General features: G+C 36.1%; 1 protein-coding gene across 6 annotated transcripts in view; it reads right to left on the minus strand.

Annotated features, from left to right (window-relative positions):
- The window catches only part of LOC136326088 (membrane cofactor protein-like), a 30,369-nt gene extending 11,533 nt beyond the window's left edge, over positions 1-18,836 (minus strand). For 2 of the 6 annotated variants that reach the window (XM_066261482.1, XM_066261480.1), the window contains exons 1-5: positions 18,560-18,715; positions 15,631-15,816; positions 14,797-14,896; positions 9,557-9,642; positions 7,354-7,551 (exon numbers count right to left, since the gene is read on the minus strand). In XM_066261482.1, coding sequence (XP_066117579.1) covers positions 7,354-7,551; positions 9,557-9,642; positions 14,797-14,896; positions 15,631-15,816; positions 18,560-18,698 — 709 coding nt within the window. In that variant the 5' untranslated portion in view covers positions 18,699-18,715. Of the gene's footprint in view, positions 1-7,353; positions 7,552-9,556; positions 9,643-14,796; positions 14,897-15,630; positions 15,817-17,906; positions 18,025-18,127; positions 18,508-18,559; positions 18,716-18,774 lie in introns of those variants that run through there. The other 4 variants (XM_066261483.1, XM_066261481.1, XM_066261484.1 and 1 more) reach the window with 4 other exon arrangements.
- Between the last annotated feature and the right edge of the window lie 1,676 nt (positions 18,837-20,512).

A 20,512-nucleotide genomic window follows, 5' to 3' on the forward strand; every position in this document is an offset into this window, starting at 1 on the left:
GCTTTAAACCAGGAGAGTGCTCTTCCTCCCTGCATTTGGATCTGAATTTCCATCAGGTGTCTTTCCCTTCAGCCTGAAGTACTTCCTTTTGCAATTCTCGCAGTGCAGGTTAGGTAATGACAATTCTCTCAGATTTACTTTTTTCCTGAAAGTGTTTTTATTTCACCTTCAGTTTTGAAGATTTTGCCTTGACAGCTATATCTTGGTTAAGTGTTTTATTTTCCTTTCAGCATATTAGCAATAGTATTGTCTTTTAGTCTCCACAGTTCCTTAAGGTAAATCAGCAGTCATTTTTACTTCAAGGGGTGGAGCAATGTATGGTACGCCCACAGAATGGTATAAAAACACAGCAATAAAGAAAACCAAGCTGCTGAATTATGCAGCCACAGGAATGAAATTCAAATGTACTTTGCTTAGTAAAATAAGCCATACTCAGAACAATATGATCCCATTCATGATATTCTGGAATAGTAATACAATAGAGATTTCTGTCACATTAGCTGCTTTTTCTTTCATATTTTGTTTTCAATAGTTTTTCCATGATCTGTTTAGTTCAGTGGGGTTATTTTTTTTCAGTTAAAAAATATATTTATCTTGCTAGGTTTATTAAATTTCCTGGACTAGTGGGGTTGTTGTTTTAGATAAAATTTCAATATTTTTGGCCTGTATTTCTTCAAATAATTTTCTACATGTTTCTCTTTCTTTTTTTTCTGAAACTCCAATTAAAAGTATGTTTAACTGCTTGCTACTCTCCCACAGTTCTGGGATTTTCTCATTACAACCTCTCTTTTCAAATCGTGTTAGATCTGCTTTATCATGACCTTTTCACTGTTGTGCCCGTCTGCTGTCAATTCCACCAAGTATTTGCTTTGAAATTGGGTTTACAGGATATAATTTACATCCAGTAGAATTCACCCTTTTAATTGCACAGCTGTATTAGTTTTGATAAATACAAGTAACTGTGAAATTACCACAATAATAAAGACATGTAGATTGACCTGTGGTGGCTCAGTGGATAAAGCGTTGACCTGGAATGGCTAAGGTCACCGGTTCAAAACCCTGGGCTTGCCTGGTCAAGGAACCTATGGAAATTGATGCTTTCTGCTCCTCCCCCCTTCTTTCTCTTTCTCTCCCCTCTCTAAAATGAATAAATAAAGTCTTAAAAAAAAGTTTAACTACCACACAAGATGATTTATTAAAAAATAAATAAATAGCCCTGGCCGGTTGGCTCAGCGGTAGAGCGTCGGCCTAGCGTGCGGAGAACCCGGGTTCGATTCCCGGCCAGGGCACATAGGAGAAGCGCCCATTTGCTTCTCCACCCCTCTGCCGCGCTTTCCTCTCTGTCTCTCTCTTCCCCTCCCGCAGCCAAGGCTCCATTGGAGCAAAGATGGCCCAGGCGCTGGGCATGGCTCTGTGGCCTCTGCCTCAGGCGCTAGAGTGGCTCTGGTCGCAATATGGCGACGCCCAGGATGGGCAGAGCATCGCCCCCTGGGGGGCAGAGCACCGCCCCTGGTGGGCGTGCGGGGTGGATCCCGGTCGGGCGCATGCGGGAGTCTGTCTGACTGTCTCTCCCTGTTTCCAGCTTCAGAAAAATGAAAAAAAAAAAAATAAAATAAAAATAAATAAATAAATAAATAAATAAATAAAGACATGTAAAAGTGCCATTATCTCCTAACATTTCCTCATGCCACTGTGTGATCAAACTCTAGTCCTGCACTAATCAGCCAACCACGGCTCTGTTTTCAATCTCTATTGTATTATTTTTCCAGAATATCATGAATGGGATCTTATTCTTCTGAGAATGGCTTTTTTCACTAAGAAAAATACATTTGGTTTTATTTCTGTGGCTGCATCATTCAGGAGCTCTTTTCTTTTTATTGCTATGTATTTTACCATTGTATAGATGTATCAGATTTGTTCCTCTATTCACCAGTTAAAGAACATGTGGGTAGTTTCCAGAGGGGTATGATTACAACTAAAGTGAATGTACATATTTTCATACAGGCTTATAGGTGAATATGTTTTCACTTTATTTGGATTTCCAAGTGTGCAGTGAGTGTATGTCAAACTTTGTAAGAGATTGTAAAACTGAGTTCCAGTGGTCATACCACTTTGCATTCTTACCAGCAATGTATAATAGTTTTATTTGTTCCATATCCTTGCAAGTATATGCCATTGCTAGACTTTTGTTTTTGTTCATGGCAGACATTTTAGAAGATTTTTAGTGGCATCTCTTTGTGGTTTTAATGACATGTTTGTAATTACTAATGTTATTGAGCAAATTTTCATTTTCATTTACTTTTTTGTCATCTGTATATTATGTTTGGTGAATAGGTATATTAAAATCTTTTGCCTATTTAAAAGTTTTGGATTATTCTCTTATTGTTGAGCTTTGAGAGTTCTTTATTTATTGTACATAAAAGTCCATTATAAGATGTGGTGCTTTGCAAATGTTTTCTCCCTATTGTTTTATTTTCATTTTCTTAACAGTTTTGCAGACCAGAGGTTTTGAGTCTGGAATATCCAATTTATTAACATGTTTTGAAGAATCATGATTTATGGGTTGTATTTAAAAAGTCTTTGGTTAGGTCAAAGATATTTCTTGACTTTTTGTAAAAAAAAAGGTCTTACAGTTTTAGTTTTACATGATAAGTCTATGACCCATTCTGAGTAAATGTTTGTGTATGGAACTAACATAGTTCTGATTTTTTTTTCCCTGCACCATTTTTGACAAAATAATCATTTTTTCCCACTAAATTGATTGTAAACCTGAGGTGAAAATCAATGAGGTATATATACAAAGGTTTAAATCTGGATTCAGTATTTAGTTCCATTGCTCTATATTGTTATCCTTTTATAAATGTCACACTGTCTTAATTATATGCCTTATATTATGCTTTTTATAAACTTGGCATCAGGTAGAGTGCATCCAACTATATAACTATTCTAGTTCTTTTGTCATTCTACATAACTTTTAGAGTCAGTTTATCAATTTACAAAATGTTTTGTTGGAATTTTTATTGGGATTGTCCTGAATTTATAGGTCAAATACATAGAATTGATGTCTTTATTATACCGAGTCTTCCATTTGATGACCAATATATATCCCTTCATGTGCAGTGTGGGGCAAAAGTAGGTTTCTTGTTGAGTGCATAAAACATAGACTTTATTCTTGTCATATTATTTATTAATTATTATATTATTTTCTATATGAACAACTGTAAACCTATTTTTGCCTCACCCTGTATTGAGGTCTTCCTGAATTTCCTTTATTAATACTTAGTATTTTTTTTAGGATTCAAATTTTTCACACAGATTTATATGAAAGTATTTTATGTTTGGAGATGTTTTGGAGTAACAGTAATTTTAAAATGTCAATTTCTAGTGGTTTGCTGCTAGTATATAAACATACATTTGATTTCCATAGGTTGATCTTATTTTTTGCAACCTTGATAAAACTAAAATCTTTGAAAATTTCTACACAGATGATCGTGTCATAAGCGAAGAAATTATCTTATTGCTTCTTTTCATTTTGATTTATACGCCCATTTCTTTAGTTGCCTTGTTGTAGGAGCTCCAGTACAATGTTGAACAGAGTGGTAAGAGGGAATGACACTTTCCTTGCTCCTACTTTGGCAGAAAACAAGTAAGTTTTTACACCATTAAGAATAATGTAAGCTGTAAGATTTTTGTAAATGCCTTTTATCAGGTTGAGATGTTTTTTTCCTTTTATTCCTAGTTTGCTCTTAAGTGTTATGACAAGATGATGAGTTCTATCAATTGCTTTTGGGAAACATCTAGTAAGATCTCACATTGTTTTCTTTTTTTATAGTCTCTCTCTCTCTCTCTCTCTCTCTCTCTCTTTTTTTTTTTTTTTTACAGAGACAGAGTCAGAGAGGAACAGACAGGCAGGAGTGGAGAGAGATGAGAAGCATCAATCATCAGTTTTTCGTGGCAACACCTTAGCTGTTCACCGATTGCCCTCTCATATGTGCCTTGACTGTAGGCCTTCAGCAGACCAAGTAACCCTTAGCTCAAGCCAGTGACCTTGGGTCCAAGCTGGTGAGCTTTGCTCAAACCAGATGAGACCCCGCTCACATTGGTGACTTCGGGGTTTCAAACCTGGGTCTTCCTCATTCCAGTCCGACTCTCCATCCACTGTGCCACCAACTGGTCAGGCTATAGTCTCTTGATATTGTAAATTATATTGATTAGATTTTGAATTTGAAACAACTTTACATTTATGCAATAAATCCTAATTAGTTATAATGCATTATTATATATGGTGGGATTTAATTTGTTGATCTTTTGGTTAGAAGTTTCTATAATATTAAAGTATTGTTTATAATAGTCTTGCAATATTTTTGTCTCTGGTTTTGATATCACATAAATGTCTTCATAAAACAAGTTGAGAAATATTCCCTCCATTTTTATTTCTTGAAGAGTTTTTGTAAAGATGCTATTATTTATTTGTAAAATGTTTGGTAGAATTCCCCAGGTAGGCCATCTGGATCTGTAGTTCTTATTGTGGGAAGGTTTTAAGTCTGTTTAATAAATATAGGACTATATAGGTCACCTACTTTTTAAAATAGTTTTGGTATTTTGTATGTTTTAAAATTTTTTTCTTTTTGATTGTATGACTACCTTGATGGGCTACTACCATTTTACTAACAAGAAAAATGAGCCTTAGAGAGATTAATAAACTTAGCCAAGGTAACCCAACTAAGTGGCAAAGCACGGTTTGGAAGTTAAAGAGGTTTTTGGCTGTTTGTTGTTTTTAAATATGCTCCCATGGTTAAAAGTGTTTTATTGACCTGTGGTGGCGCAGTGGATAAAGCGTCGACCTGGAAATGCTGAGGTTGCCGGTTCGAAACCCTGGGCTTGCCTGGTCAAGGCACATATGGGAGTTGATGCTTCCAGCTCCTCCCCCCTTCTCTCTCTCTCTGTCTCTCTCTCCTCTCTATCCCTCTCTGTCTCTCTCTCTCTCTCCTCTCTAAAAGTGAATAAATAAAAAAAATAATTTAAAAAAGTGTTTTATTAAAATGTTGGGTGAAGGTTTAAGGTCGATGTCATTGCACTCAATATTTTCTTTTCATCCACCTCTCCACTCCCTTCCCCTTTGGCAACCATCAGCTTCTTTTCTGTAGCCATGGGTCTTTTTCTGTTTGGTTTGTTAATTTGTTTTGTTGTTTTTGATTTCACATGTAAGTGAAATCATGCAATATTTGTCTTTCATTTTTATTTCACTTAGCATAATACTGTCTGGTCTCAACCATGTTGTCACAAATGGCAAGATTTTATACCTGTTTATTGCTAAGTGATATTACATTTTGTGTGTGTATGTGTTTATGTATGTATAAAGTCTCTCTCTCTCTCTCTCTCTCTATATATATATATATATACATATATATATCACACTTTCTTTATCCAGTCATCTATCAATAGACACAAGTAATTTGTTTCTTTCAAGGAACTTGTCAATTTCATTTAAGTTGTTTAATTTTTAGGCATAAATTTTTTTCTTGTAATGTTCCCTTATTATTCCTTACATCTGCAGGATATTTAGTGTCATCTTCTTTTCATTCTTGATATTGGTAATAAATATCATCTTTTTTACTTGTCATTCTAGCTATAGGTTTATCAATTTTATCAATCTTCTCCAAGAACCAGGTGCTAATTTTATTGATTTTTCTCTATTATTATCTCTTCAGTTTCATTGATTTCTATCTTTATTATCACCTCTATGTTTTGAGTTTAATTTGCTCTTCCTTTTTACTTTCTTAAGGTGAAAGTTCCAGATTATTGACTTACAATTTTTTATGATGTATTTTATGCTATAAATTTTTCTCTAAGCAGTGCTTTTATTGTATTACACAAATTTTGATTCTTTCATACATTGCATTTTCATTCTTTTTGAATTCAAAACATTTCTACTGTATCTTGTGACTTCTTTTTTGATTTATTGGGTAGTGAGAAGTGTCTTACATGGTTGTTAAATACCGATCATGAGCTGCTTGACAGCAGGGATACATTCTGAGGAATGTGTCATTAGGCGGTTGCATCATTGTGTGAACATAATAGAGTATATTTATAGATCCCTTGATGGTATAGCATACTATTGTAACTGTAAGTGCTGTGCTGTATTTTTATATAACTGACAACACAGTAGGTTTGTTTACACCAGTATCATCACAAACTCATGAGTACTGCATTGTGTTATAGCATTATGATAGCTATGATAGGAAATTTCTAGGTGATAGCAGCTCCATAATAATCTTATGGGACCACCATCGTATATACAATCCATCACTGACTGAAACATCACTATGAGATGCAAGGCAGAATTTGAAGATTTAAAAATTATCTGCTTTTGATTTCTAAATTCATTCCATTATGACTATATAATGTACCCTGATTTCAATTCTTTGAAATTAAAAAAAGTTATTTTATTGTTCAGAATATGGTCTATCATATAGAACATTCCATATGCACATGTAAAAAGAAAATATTTTGTTGTTATTGAGTGATTCCTTTCTCCCAAGAATCAAATATCCTTCAGTGTATCCCTGCTTTTGGTTATTCTCTAGTGCCTTAAACATTGTTTTTTAAATATGTATGTCCAGAGTTAATTATTGTTATTGGTAAGAGAGGTAGTCTTTTACAACTCACTTCAGCATTAGCTATAGCTATGTCTCTCAGATGTTTTATAAAAACAACTTTATTTTTTAGCCAGTGTATGTTGAGTTTTTGTTTCTTTAAAGCAAAAAGTGATAACTTATACATGTACACACAGTGGTTCATGTTGTATAAACTGGAATGTCAAGACTACGTTGGTGGTGGGGAATTCTACAACTAGAACTATTTTTTCTTTTTTTACAGAGAGTCAGAGAGAGGGATAGACAGGGACAGACAGACAGGAACGGAGAGATGAGAAGCATCAATTATTAGTTTTTTGTTGCACGTTGCAAGACCTTAATTGTTCATTGATTGCTTTCTCATATGTGCCTTGATCGTGGGCCTTCAGCAGACCGAGTAACCCCTTGCTCAAGTCAGCAACCTTGGGTCCAAGCTGTTGAGCCTTGCTCAAACCAGATGAGCCCGTGCTCAAGCTGGCGACCTTGGGGTCTCGAACCTGGGTCCTCTGCATCCCAGTCCGATGCTCTCTCCATTGCGCCACTGCCTGGTCAGGCTAGAACTATTTTTGATTCAAGTTGACATATACTAAATTAACTAAGAAGTCAATTTAACAGGAGGAAGAAGAACATACAACTATTTGTTTAGTTATATAGGTAAAACTATTTACAAAGTATTCCCACAGTATTTACAAATGAAGAAGGAAATAAATGAAAATACCTTTACATTGAGGAGGCATAGAACTCCAAAGGCCAGTTGCCATACAAGTAAGTGTGCTCTCTCCAATAAGCATATATTTCTCTGTTCCATTTGGAGAATCACAACTATAAGTTATTTCTTCATTAAATACAAATGTATCCTTGTGGCCATTGGTGTAGTTTCCATTTTTTATTTTTTCAGGTGTTTTACAGAAAACCTCTTAAAAAGAGATCAAAGAAGAAATAAGAGGAAAAAGGAAAGATGAAAGATTAAGACAACATTAGTAAAATCCTATGAACCACCTTCAATAAAATTATTGACATATGATTTCTATGGTCTACTTGTGAATCCAATCATTTAAGTTTCTATATATCACCCCAACGTCAAACCATGTAGAAATAAATGTTCAAAAGAAAACTCATTTTCTTTACTATCTATATGAAATACCTATATTTACCTATAAGGTCATGCTAAGTTTTGTTCTAGTCATTATAAAAGTTGCTGGAGCCTGAACAGGCAGTGGCGCCATGGAGGAGCGTCGGACTGGGATGCGGAGGACCCAGGTTTGAGATCCCGAGGTCGCCAGCTTGAGCGCGGGCTCATCTGGTTTGAGCAAGGCCCACCAGCTTGAGCCCAAGGTTGCTGGCTCGAGCAAAGGGTCACTTGGTCTGTTGTAGCCCCCCAGGCAAGGCACATATGAGAAATCAATCAATGAATAACTAAGGAACCGCAACAAAGGATTGATGTTTCTCATCTCTCTCCCTTCCTGTCTGTTTGTCCCCATCTGTCCCTCTCTCTGACTCTCTCTGTCTCTGCCAAAAAAAAAAAAAAAAAAAAAAAAAAGTTGCTGGAAATTTAATGAGAAAATATGCTTGTGATTAAAGATAAAATTCACTGCTAATTAAGAAATGCTTTATAATTTATAAATATATCCATTTACTAACACATTGGTTCACAATAATATTAAGAAATTGCCTTCACTTTTATCCTTGTAAAGTACAGTGCAATTTACCAGAAGCTATAAATTGTGTTACTTCAGAACAGATTGAATCTATATGTCTTCCTTTAGCCAGATTATGAAGAGATTTATAAAAATGTAAAACAATGCCACTATTCTCCGTATTTGTTTTGGGATTTTTTTTATTTTGTGTAGAAAACCCTTGGAATATTTTACAATGTATTGAGTTTACTATTTTAAAAAATAAATTGACAAATAATTACTTTAGAAATTTCTCAGTTTTAATTCTAGTATAATGAATGTCAATTGGCATAATCCACATAAAGCAAAGCTCTTTGGGGTCTTTGTTAATTCAAAAACATTAAGGGCAAACAAATGTTGGTAAGAATGTGGAGAAAAAGGAGCCCTCCTGCACTGTTGGTGAGAATGTAAATTGATGCAGCCACTATGAAAAACGGTTGTGAGGGTCTTCAAAATATTAAATATAGAAGTATCATATGATCCAGAAATTCCACTTATGGGTATTTATGGGAAAAAAACAAAAATATGAATTCAAAAGATAGACACACTCCTAGGATCTTGGTAGCATTATTAAAATTTCCAAGATACGGAAGCAACCAAGGCTTCCATCAATAGATAAATGGATAAAAAAAGATGTGAGATATTTATCTATGTGTATATATGTATACATATATAATATACAAAACTACATACACATATAATGGAATATTATTCAGCCATAAATAAAAACGAAACACTGTCATTTCCAACAGCATAGAGGCACCTAGAAGGTATTATGCTAAGTAGAGTAAAGCAGACACAGAAGTAACTACCATATGATTTCACTTTTATGTGGGATCTACTATAAGAAACCAAACAAAACAGAAATAAACTCATAGATAGAGAGAACAAAATCATGATTTCAAGTAAAGGGGGCTGGGAGGGTGAGTAAATAAGGTGAAGGGGAATTAGAGGTACAGACTTTCAGTTATAAGAGATAAGTCACCAGGATGATGTAATGTACAGCCCAGGGAATATATTCAATAGTAATGGAATAAATTTGTATTGTGACAAATGTTTCCCAGACTTATTGTAGTCATTACATTGTAAGGCCCATAAATATTTAATACTATGTTGTACATCTGAAACTAATATACTATTGTATGTCAACTATACTTTAATTTCAAAAAAGTTAGCATAAATATGTCTCAAGGTTACAATGATTTGGAATTGCTGATCTAAATTCTAAAGTGAAAATTTACTTACTTTCACATTTGGGGGCATCACCATCCCAAAACACTTTTGTTCCATTAAATTTACAGTTCAGAATTTGTTTACCAACTAATTGATAACTAAATGAAAAAAATAAAGAAAAGGTTACTTTTTTTCCCTCAGTTAACCAGATATATATAAAAAGAGGAAAATTTCACATAGTTGTTTTTCCACACTACATTAATTTGCAGGGGCATTTTCTTAATTGACATAATATAATGAAAATTCTAACTAGATCTAGAATTTGATCCTTTTTTGCATTTGAACACTTGCTGGCTAAGACCAAAGATATCTAAATCTGTTATGCCTGACAGTCTGGCCTCCTTGCTATTTCTGGTAATTGCATGCACATTAATTTATCAATATATATCTATCTTTGTTCCTTGTATTCTGCTTAGTCAGGACAACAAACAGAGACCAGGCCCTAGAGCCTGCCTGACTGCATTTGAGACCCAGCTCCACAACTGACTTGTTATTTGAGCTTGGGCAAGTCCCTTAAATGCTTCTCTTTTTTCCTTTCCTTATCTGTAAAAAGAAGATAACAGTATATATCTCATGGTGTTGTTTTAGTATTAGATGAGTTAGTATCTGACACATAGAGAGTGTAGGTAAGTTTTAGTTTTTATTAATACAGCCATACCTCAAGAGATGTTATGGGTTTGATTCTAGACCACGACAATAAAGTGAATATCACAAAAAATCGAGTCATACAAATGTTTTGGTATACCCATGCATACAAAGTTTTATGTACACTATCCTGTAGTCTATTAAGTGTACAATATCATTACATCTAAAGAAACAATGTTTATACATTAATTAAAACATACTTTATTGCAAAAAAAAAAATGCTAACGAACATTTGAGCCTTTAGCTGAGTTGTAATATTTTTGCTAGTGGAGAGTTAAGCCTTGATATTGATGAAAATGCAATATCTGTGAAGTGCAACAAAGCAAAGAACAATAAAATGAGGTATGCATGTAGTCTTTAAATCAGGATTATTTTTAGGAATAGCTGATGCATCCTACTTAATAAAATCTTCTCTGATGGTTTAAATTCACAGTTCTTTCTTATTCTGGATTCTCCTTGCAGTAATCATGAATAACTATACTGCTCACAAAAATTAGCAGATATTTTATAGCTTCATATTCATTTTGAAATATCTCCTAAGTTTTGTGAGCAGTATATTTGGTACTTTCTATTTACTATTTTGCTTTGACATTTCTCTGTACATATTATGTTTCTCAATAATGTTATAATTTCTTTGAGAAGAATTTATGTCTTAAATATATCATATCCCTCAAAATCCTTTAGCAGTCTCTCTCTGTAACTATTAAACAGATGTTCCATTATTTTTATTTGATTAAGTTAAAAATAGTGAAACTGCTTGTACATAGTTCCAATTGGTTATTACATCAAGGTTCATTTTCTCCATATTTGATTGTTGAAAGAAAGACTTCTGAAAAGTTGAGTGGGAAGCACTAGGACTCTGACTCTCCAAGTAGACAACAATTTCAATGGCAGAATCTGCTTGATGTAACTGTTTTGGAACTCTGGAAACTATTGAAGGCTTGTGACTTCCAGGAAGACTCCAACAGTGAATATAATTTCAGCTTTTAGGAAAACAGCAGTTACACATTCTCACTGTTGACAATGTAGCAGGAAGCTGTATGTATGTTCTTGGAGCAGCTTATAGCAGCCAGATGGGCAAAAAAGCCCTGTCTTACCAATCTCAGGGCTCTGTGCTCTGATAACTGCTTCTGATCACAAGGAAATGGACAAAAAGATGGGCAGCCATTGTCGTGACATCTCCTCCCTCTTTAGCCAGCCATTTCTCTCTAGCTGAAATGACTTTCTGGGGACTTAAAGATCCTGCACCCTTTTTTTTCCTACTTCATGTTTTTCCTTTCCTCTCTCAGGAGCCAGACATTAAAAACACAGATCTTCAAAATTACTGCAAATATATGAAAGATTAGAAACTGAGTGCATGTACTCAAGAAAAGGCTCAGAAACAACCTGAGAAGACCTTCAATTTACATCTCAGGCTGTTCTTCAACACAGAGACACCCTACAACAATAAAAAACACAGAAACAATAACAAAACCCAGCAAGGTTTAAGGTAGTGGAAAAGAATGATCACATTATTAAATTGAAATACAGTATTCTATCAAAAAAATCACAAGACATACAAAGAAAGAGGAATGTATGGTCCATTAAAAAAAATCAACAGAAACTGTTCCTGGTAAAGTCCTCATGGCTGATTTACTAGACAAAGACTTTAATTAACTATATTAAAGATGCTCAAAGAACTAAATGAGGAAATGAAGAAAGTCAAGAAAATGATGTGTGAAAGAATTAAAATATCAATGAGACATAAACCTAAAAAAGAAAAAAAAGAAGATATTCTCGGTTCAAAAGTACAACTGCAATTAAAAATTCGCTAGAGAGATAAAAAACAGATTTGATCAGGTAGGAGAAAAAATAAGTGAACATGAAGTCAGGATAATGAAAATTATTCTGTCTAAAGAACAGAAAGAAGCAAGAGTGAAAAAAACTTAACAGAGCCTAAGGGAGCTGTGGGGTTCCATCAAGCAAATCAACATTTTCATTATGAAAACATCTAAAGGAGAAAGAAATGGGGAAAAAAATATATATATATATTTGAAGAAACCTTATCTGACAACTCCCAAATTTGATAAAAGACATGAATATAAACATCCAAGAGCAAAGTGACCTACAGGTAAAATGATTTCAAAGTGATCCACACTAAGCCACAACATTTGGAGAACAGTTGATTCTCCAAATGTGCATGTCTCATATCTGTGGATTTAACCAACCAAGAATTGAAAATATTCTTAAAAAGAAAAAATTCATTTTTTCCATAAATAAAATAGTGTAACAACTATTTCTATAGTGTTTACATTATATTAGGTATTACAAGTAATGTAGAGGTGATTCAAAGTGTATTGGAGGATGTCTATAGGTTATATGCAAACACTATGCCCTTTAATAAAAGAGACTTAGGTTGTTAACCACAGGGTGGGTATGGGGAGTGTTGGGAATAATCCCCCATTGATACCTAGAAACTATTGTAATTAAACTTTCAAAAACCTAAGACAAAGAGAGAATCTTGAAACTAGGAAGAGAGAAATGAGTCATCACACACAAGAGACCCTTAATCAGATAATTAGTAGATCATCAGAAACTCAGAAACTTTGGAACCCAGGAGACAGTGGGCTGATATACTAAAAGCACTAAAAGAAAAAAAAAAAACTACACTTGAAACCAAAAATACTCTATCCAGTAAAACTGCCCTCAAAAGTGTGAGGGAGAAAAAGACAGTCTCAGGTAAACAAAAGCTGAGGGAGTGTGTAGCCACTAGAACTTTCCTGCAAGAATTTCTAAGAGTCCTCCAAGATCAAATAAAAGGACACTAAAATTAATTCTGACCCATATGGAGAAATAAACATCACTAAAGGTAAATACATGGGCAATTATAAAAGGTTGTATTATTGTTACAATTGTTTGTAACTAATTTTTGTGTTCTGTACAACTTAAGAAAAAAATACATTTAAAGAAAACTATTATGAGCATAAAAACTAGTATCATATTACTGTAACCTTTTTTTCCCCAAGTGAAAGGAGAGGAGAGAGACAGATTCCTGCCAGCATCCTGACTGGGATCCACCCTCACAACCCCCTTCTGGGGCCTATGCCCTGCCTGCTGCTCTTCTTGGGCCATTCTCTTTTAGCACCTGAGGCAGATTCCAAGGAGCCATCATCAGGGCCTGCTCGCCTGCTCGGTGCTGATGTGCTTGGACCAATCAAGCCATGGCTGTGGTAGGGAAAGAGAGATACAGAGAGAGAAGGGGGAGGGGGATGGGTAGAGAAGTAAATGGTCGCTTCTCCTGTGTGCCCTGACTAGGACTCAAACCGGGATATCCACGTGCTGGGCCAACACTCTACCACTGAGCAAAAAACAGTTAGGGCTATAACTTTTTTTTTAACTGCAAATCTTGTTTTCTATATAAGTTAAGAGCTAATGAATTTAAAAGAACTGTCAACTTATGCTCTTATGCTTTGGAACAAGCATAAAAAGATGTAATTTGTGAAGTAACAATGAAATGAGGTAGTTACAGAGCTATAAAGGAGTTAGCCTTTTGTGTCTTAAACTGGTATACATTTTAATTTACATTGATGTAACTTTAGGCTTTTAAATGTAATCCCCACAGTAATCATAAAGAAAACAGCCATCAAATATACACAAAAGAAAATGAGAAAAGAATTCAAATACTTTATTACAAAAAGACAAACAACAACAAAAAAAGACCATAGCAATGCAGGAAGTGGACAAAAAAGATATCAGGCATATGGAAAGCAAGTAGCACAAAGACAAATGTTCCTCCTTATTACTAACTTGTTTACACTTAAGTAACAAACTCTCAATAAAAAGAAAAATGTTGGCATAATGGATCAAAACATATGATTCTACTAATGCTGTCTACAAGAGACTGATTTGAGATCCAAAGAGAAAATTAAGTTGAAATGAATGGTTAGAAAGAGCTATCCCATGCAAACAGTTATCCCCAAAAGAGCAAGGGTGGTTATACTAACATCAGATAAAACAGATTTAAAATCTAAATAGTTTACAAGAGACAAAGAACTTTAAATATTATTAATTAAAAGTACACATAACAAGGAGATATAACAGTTATAAGTATTTATGACAGCTAATGACAGACCATTAAAATATGTGCAACAAACAAAATTAAAGAAACACATATTGATACATAACACTCATTTCTACAATAATAAGACTTTAATACTTTACTCACAATAAAGGATAGAACACCAGACAGAAGATATGTTAGGAATTATTAGAGAACTTCAACAACACAACATTTCTGTTAACCCTCCTTCAACTCTGAGAATTATTATTTTTAAAAATAAAGTATACTTTGTTGTCAAGAATAGTCACAATGATTACATTTGTGATGCTTACAATAAGCTTATTATTACATATAAAAAGGCTTATATAATTTGGCTTTCATCACGTTAAATTTCTTTCTATTAAGTACATATCTTTTCACTCTCCATAAAAAGCACCAAGTTGATTGGCTACAAGTACAACTTGACACACAGAAAGCAAAATAAAATCGACATTATGGACATGCTTAAGAGAGAAAAACAATATAGAGCTAGTAACATTTACCTCTTTTTCTTTAAGAAACAACTTACCCATAATCACAATAAAAGTGAATGTCTTTACCAAATTCAGTGCCACCTTGTGGGTAAGTTACTAGACCATTTTCGATTAGTAGAGCAACACATCCACCTTCTAAAAAGATATTTCAAATTTATTTTTTATACAAATTTCAAAACAGTTTTAAATCAAAATCAAAATTCTATACTTTTTTTTTTCAATTCATACAACATTATTTTCCTCAGCTAACTATTATAAGGAAAAATATAAAATTCACCTTTACCCAATCAACCAACTGCCTACAAAGAAACTCCTGGGAGATTTGTCAAATCCTGAAAATCTGTGTGGCTACCTAACATCTATTTTCAGATGAGAAAATCATCATTGCCTTACCATGTATTTTTTTTAAATGCTAAAATAAGCATATATGCATACAAAAGAAAGTTTTTTGGCCCTGGCTGGTTGGCTCAGTGGTAGAGCATTGGCCTGGCGTGCAGGAGTCCTGGGTTTGATTCCTGGCCAGGGCACACAGGAGAAGCACCCATCTGCTTCTCCACCCCTCCCCCTCTCCTTCCTCTCTGTCTCTCTCTTCCCCTCCCACAGCCAAAGCTCCATTGGAGCAAAGTTGGCCTGGGTGCTGAGGATGGCTCTGTGGCCTCTGCCTCAGGTGCTAGAGTGGCTCTGGTTGCAACAGAGCGACGCCCCAGATGGGCAGAGCATCGCCCCCTAGTGGGCGTGCCTGGTGGATCCCGGTGGGGCACATGTGGGAGTCTGTCTGACTGCATCCCCGTTTCCAACTTCAGAGAAATACAAAAAAAAGAAAATAAATAAATAAATAAATAAACAATAGAAAGTTTTCCATTACTTACGTTGACAAGCCTCTTCAATTTGGTACCATGTGCCATCTGCCTTACAAAATGTATTGCGGGGCAAAAGTACTGTATAATAGTATCCTGGTTTACAATCAAAATATATTCTCTCCCCAGTATTATATGAACGTTTAGCGTTTCCCCTGAGTTGCATAGTTTTATATGTTGGTATAGTAAAACATGTACCTAAAAATAAGAAAACAAAAACATAAAAATAAAATATGCACTCTTTTGACCAGCAGGGACTGTGGCCTGGCAGCAGGCAGGTAGTACAGAATAAATAGAAAGGTCTTTGGCATGATATTAAATAATTGTTCCCTGCTTTTATCCAAGTTCTTAGTAGTGGATAATGTGCCACATGTGCTTTGAGTAACATTCTATTAGCATTTGGTTTGTTGGGGAATAAGTTCAATTTTTATTCCACAGTAAATTTAAGAAACAAAATCAATGTCTTAGGTCTTGAAAGTATTTATATAGATGTATGCACCATGTCCCTTGTTCTAAATTCATTTCAAAATTTACTTTTCTCCTCAAAAGTCTTCTATAGTATACAGCACACTGCTCAAATTACCCTTTCACAGTTTGAAACAAATTTATGATCACTTGTACTTCAGGCTCAATCTCTTCTCAAGAGGCAAATTCCTTGAAGTCAGGGGTCATATGCCTACTTCTACTACTATACTCTACCCAGTACTCAAGAAATGCTAGGGTAAGGGGTGATGATTAAATAAGCATTCTGTATTTCATAGGTGGAAATAAATACAGATTAAAGTATTTTGAAATATAAGAATTCACTTCATAGATTTTGTATTAGTGAAATGAGCATTTTATATAAGTAAATATATGCCATGTAAATATCACAATTAACTACATTAAATTGCACAACAGGAAAAAAAAACCCTGCTTTTTTGGACATTATTTTAAATATAATATTGATATAATCTCCCTTCACTGATCAATGAATCATGCATTCCCTCAGAAGCTCCCTGAGGTAGATCCAATATATCCCTACAATAAAGCTACTACATTGTTATGCTTTTAGATTTTTTTACTTATTTTTTGTAGCTCTTGTGCTCCCTGGTATAATTTTTATTTCAGCAATTCCTCTTCTTTTAAATTATTTCAAAACCAAACACTATTAGAATAATTATGTAAAGCAATGTGGTGGAGCTACACCAAGTAAAAAAAAAATGCACAGGCCCTTCCTATATGGTTAAAGAAGTAAGGAGAAAGGAGATAGATCTATTTTGATTCCCAAGGAATTTTTCATTTCTTACTCCCTGGACTAGTCTTAATAGTGAGACAAATCATAAGACCTCTATAAAAAAGTAAAATTCTATTCTTCTTTTACACGACAGTCTAAATTGGAAAATTTTTTATCTTTACACAGTCCAACATTTCTTTTCCACGATACCCTAAAATCGACTTACTGGCAAAATGTTTTCAGCATTCCCACTATACTGACCTTGATATCTAAATGTTCCTCAAACAGCTGTCCAAGACAAAACAAAAGCAAAAAGCAACCCAAAGCCCTAGTAATTAACAGCATTGTTTAAAAGGGGATTAGTATAGAGGTGAGTTTTATTAACATTATATTTACTGAACACCTTGAGCTAGACATTCATACTTACAATAGGAAAACAAACATGAGCTATACATTCTATGCAATTCTGTTCAGATACAAATGCACATCATCATTCTAGAATTTCCTCGAACCATCAAGAAGGAAATCATATAACAGAGAGTCTGTGATTAAATTATGTAAGTATTCTTTGCTTTATGCACTCAATCTCAGAAACTATCCTGAAAGCACAGAGAAAAGAGGATTGCTAATATGACTTTCCATACAATAACATACTTTTAATATATGGTAAATGTATATATATATATTACTCATTCCATTCAATGAAACAGATATCAAATTTAGTGGATGCAGCCTTTTGATTTATGAGCTGTAGGGGAAAACCCATATTACTATTACTTATTACTAATTTCTTACGATTCTCATTTCTCACTTGGTTTGGCTACCAGTATCTTTCAGGGCGTTTCAGCTCTTCCCTTAAAGAAAACCCAACCTAATGAACACAAGAAAAACATTGTCCAAAAGACATTTGGGAATAGAAGAAAATATGGTTTATATTGTATGGAAATAGAAAGGCAAATCCATGGCTTAAAAAATAAAAAATAAAAAAGCAACAGCCCGCAAACGAATTGGCAATACTATTTGAGGGAAACAAGCAACCCGTTACCTTTATGTACAAAACACACTGCGCTACCTTTCTAATTCTTCTAAATCTCAGCGCCCAGACAGGAGCTCTCACTTAAGGGTTCCACGAACAAAATGCGCTCCCCACATCCCGTACAAGGCAAATAGTGATTTTTCTTGCCCTACACTCCACACCTCTGGCCTGGACACTTCCATAAAGCGCACACACCGCGTAACACCTGACCCCCAGTCCCCCAACCAAACCCAATGGGGCACAAACACCCCGCTCACCAAGGCATCCCCGGCGCAGGAAACACAGCGCGAACACTCCCTACCGGCACAGCACTGGCCCTAGCAACATCCCCAAGCAAAGGGCACTCCAGAGCCAGCCCTGACTTTTAGGGCTTCCCATCCTGATTGACTCAGTCCCCTAAAACCTGCAAGCCTTTGCTGGAGACAAAGATTCACCCTGGTGAACACCCCGCGGCGTCCGACGTCCCGCGAGGCTCAGTGCGGACCGTCAAGCAGCTCTAACCGCGGGCACCACCGGGTCCCCACGACCCGGATCCGCCACAGGACAGCCCTGAGGATCCGTGGCTGAGCCTTGCGCCCCAGCCCCGCACCGCCCGGGTCGACCAAGCCCCGTGCCTCCGACCCCACCGGCCGAACGAATCCCCCGCCCTGGGCTCTGGTTTGCCTGCTCCCCCGCCCGCTCCAGTCCACCTCTGAAGTGCACACCTTCCCCAACGATCCGTCTACCGAAGGATGTTGGTAACTGGAGCACTAGGGCCACCAAACTGATCCCCACAAAGCAGCACGAAAAAGAGACACTCTCAGGGCGGCGGGGAGGAGTCCTGCGCATCCCGCAAGACGCCGTCATTTTTCTGGACATCAGCCGGAAACCGAAGGGACAGTGAGCATTTATATAAATATGTTACCTTTTCGAACGCGGGTACCAGACGCAACAATCCCCAGACTCACAAAGGGTTAAGTGACAGCAGGTGGGTGTGACCTGCGCCTCCGACTGGGGTGGGCGGGGCCAATCCCAGAGAAGAAAGGCGGGGCCCGCGCGGGAGTTGGCAAAGTAGCAACTCTGGCTTGTCTTTACCGGGTTCTAACACCTCAAGTTCTGTTGGCAGCTCTGGACAGGAAACTAGAGCTGGCCAAGTCTTCACGGTGCCTTTCCTCTAACCCTGGATATAAGAACAAAGCACACTGACCTGAAAACACAAGCCCAGAGCCTAGTAGACAGTGGGTCACCGAAGGGCAAATACCCCCCTCGGGTTCCACTTTTGTCCTAGGGGCCCCAGACTGTCAGTAGTGCCAGAGTCCTTGCTCAAAATTGACATTAATCAGGCATAATTAGGGACAGTGTTTGAGATTTCCGTGGTTGAATGCCTGCCACAGAATCCTGTCAAAGACGGCTAGCTTTCAAAATCACCAAGATACTTTGGCCATTGCACTCCCAATCCCTAATGTAATGACTCTACCCCCTAATCCTTCCAGAGGACCCCTGGGAAGGTAAATTATTAAACACTGTGCCATTAAGCATATTGGGCTTCAACCTATGGGGCCCTTGCCTTTTAGTAATAAAATATTTTATTGAAAAAAATGCATAAACTTGAGAAAGGTAAGGACAAGGGTTTACTAAATGGCAAATTCTTTTTTTTTTTTTTTTACAGGGACAGAGAGAGAAAGAGAGAGAGAGAGAGTCAGAGAGAGGGATAGACAGGCAGGAATGGAGAGAGATGAGAAGCATCAATCATTAATTACTCTTTGTTGTGACACCTTAGTTGTTCATTGATTGCTTTCTCATATGTGCCTTGACCGCAGGCCTTCAGCAGACTGAGTAACCCCTTGCTCGAGCCAGAGACCTTGGGTCCAAGCTGGTGAGCTTTTAGCTCAAGCCAGATGAGCCCGCACTCAAGCTGGCAACCTCGGGGTCTCGAAACTGGATCCTCTGCATCCCAGTCAGAGGCTCTATCCACTGCGCCACCGCCCTGTCAGGCAATGGCAAATGCTTAAAAGAGAGGAATGTCATTAGTGATAGGATGGTTAGAAAACAGTTAAGAGAAGTAGATCGTTTCTGGTTAAAGGATCTCAAACAACACTAAGAAATTACGAATGAGCAAGACTATTTTTTTTGGGGGGGTAGAGTTGTTAAAAGAATAAAAGTCACATGACAGTCATAAAAGAGCAAACAAAAGGAACTAACATTTTTTTTCACAATAGTTGGCAAACAATGAAAACGACAACCAATGTGAGTGAACATTTTGATGGACCAGAGCCCTCAAAATTTTAGTTTTAACATAACTATTCTGTATGTGAAAAGACTTAAAATGGATATAGCTTTCAAACTACCCGTTTCATTTAAAGTTTATCCCATAGAAACTATTTGAGCTGTGAGCCAAGGTGTATAATTTTGGAAAAAATATAAACCCAAAGTGTCTAGTAAAAGTCTTAAGGAATCAATGGTAGGCAACTTCATGGGATGGAATTCTATGCAACAAGCAGTATAAAAAAATATCAGTGTGAGAAACTGCTCTATTTGCTAAGTGGAAAACGCCGACTCCAGATCAGTACATACCTTATGATATTTCTTTTATTAAAAAAATAGTATAGTGATACATGTAAAAGAGATTAGTTGGTAATATACCACCACTAAGTAATAGTTGA

This window comes from Saccopteryx bilineata, chromosome 2 (assembly GCF_036850765.1).
Source record: "Saccopteryx bilineata isolate mSacBil1 chromosome 2, mSacBil1_pri_phased_curated, whole genome shotgun sequence".
NCBI classification, from domain to species: Eukaryota; Metazoa; Chordata; class Mammalia; order Chiroptera; family Emballonuridae; genus Saccopteryx; species Saccopteryx bilineata.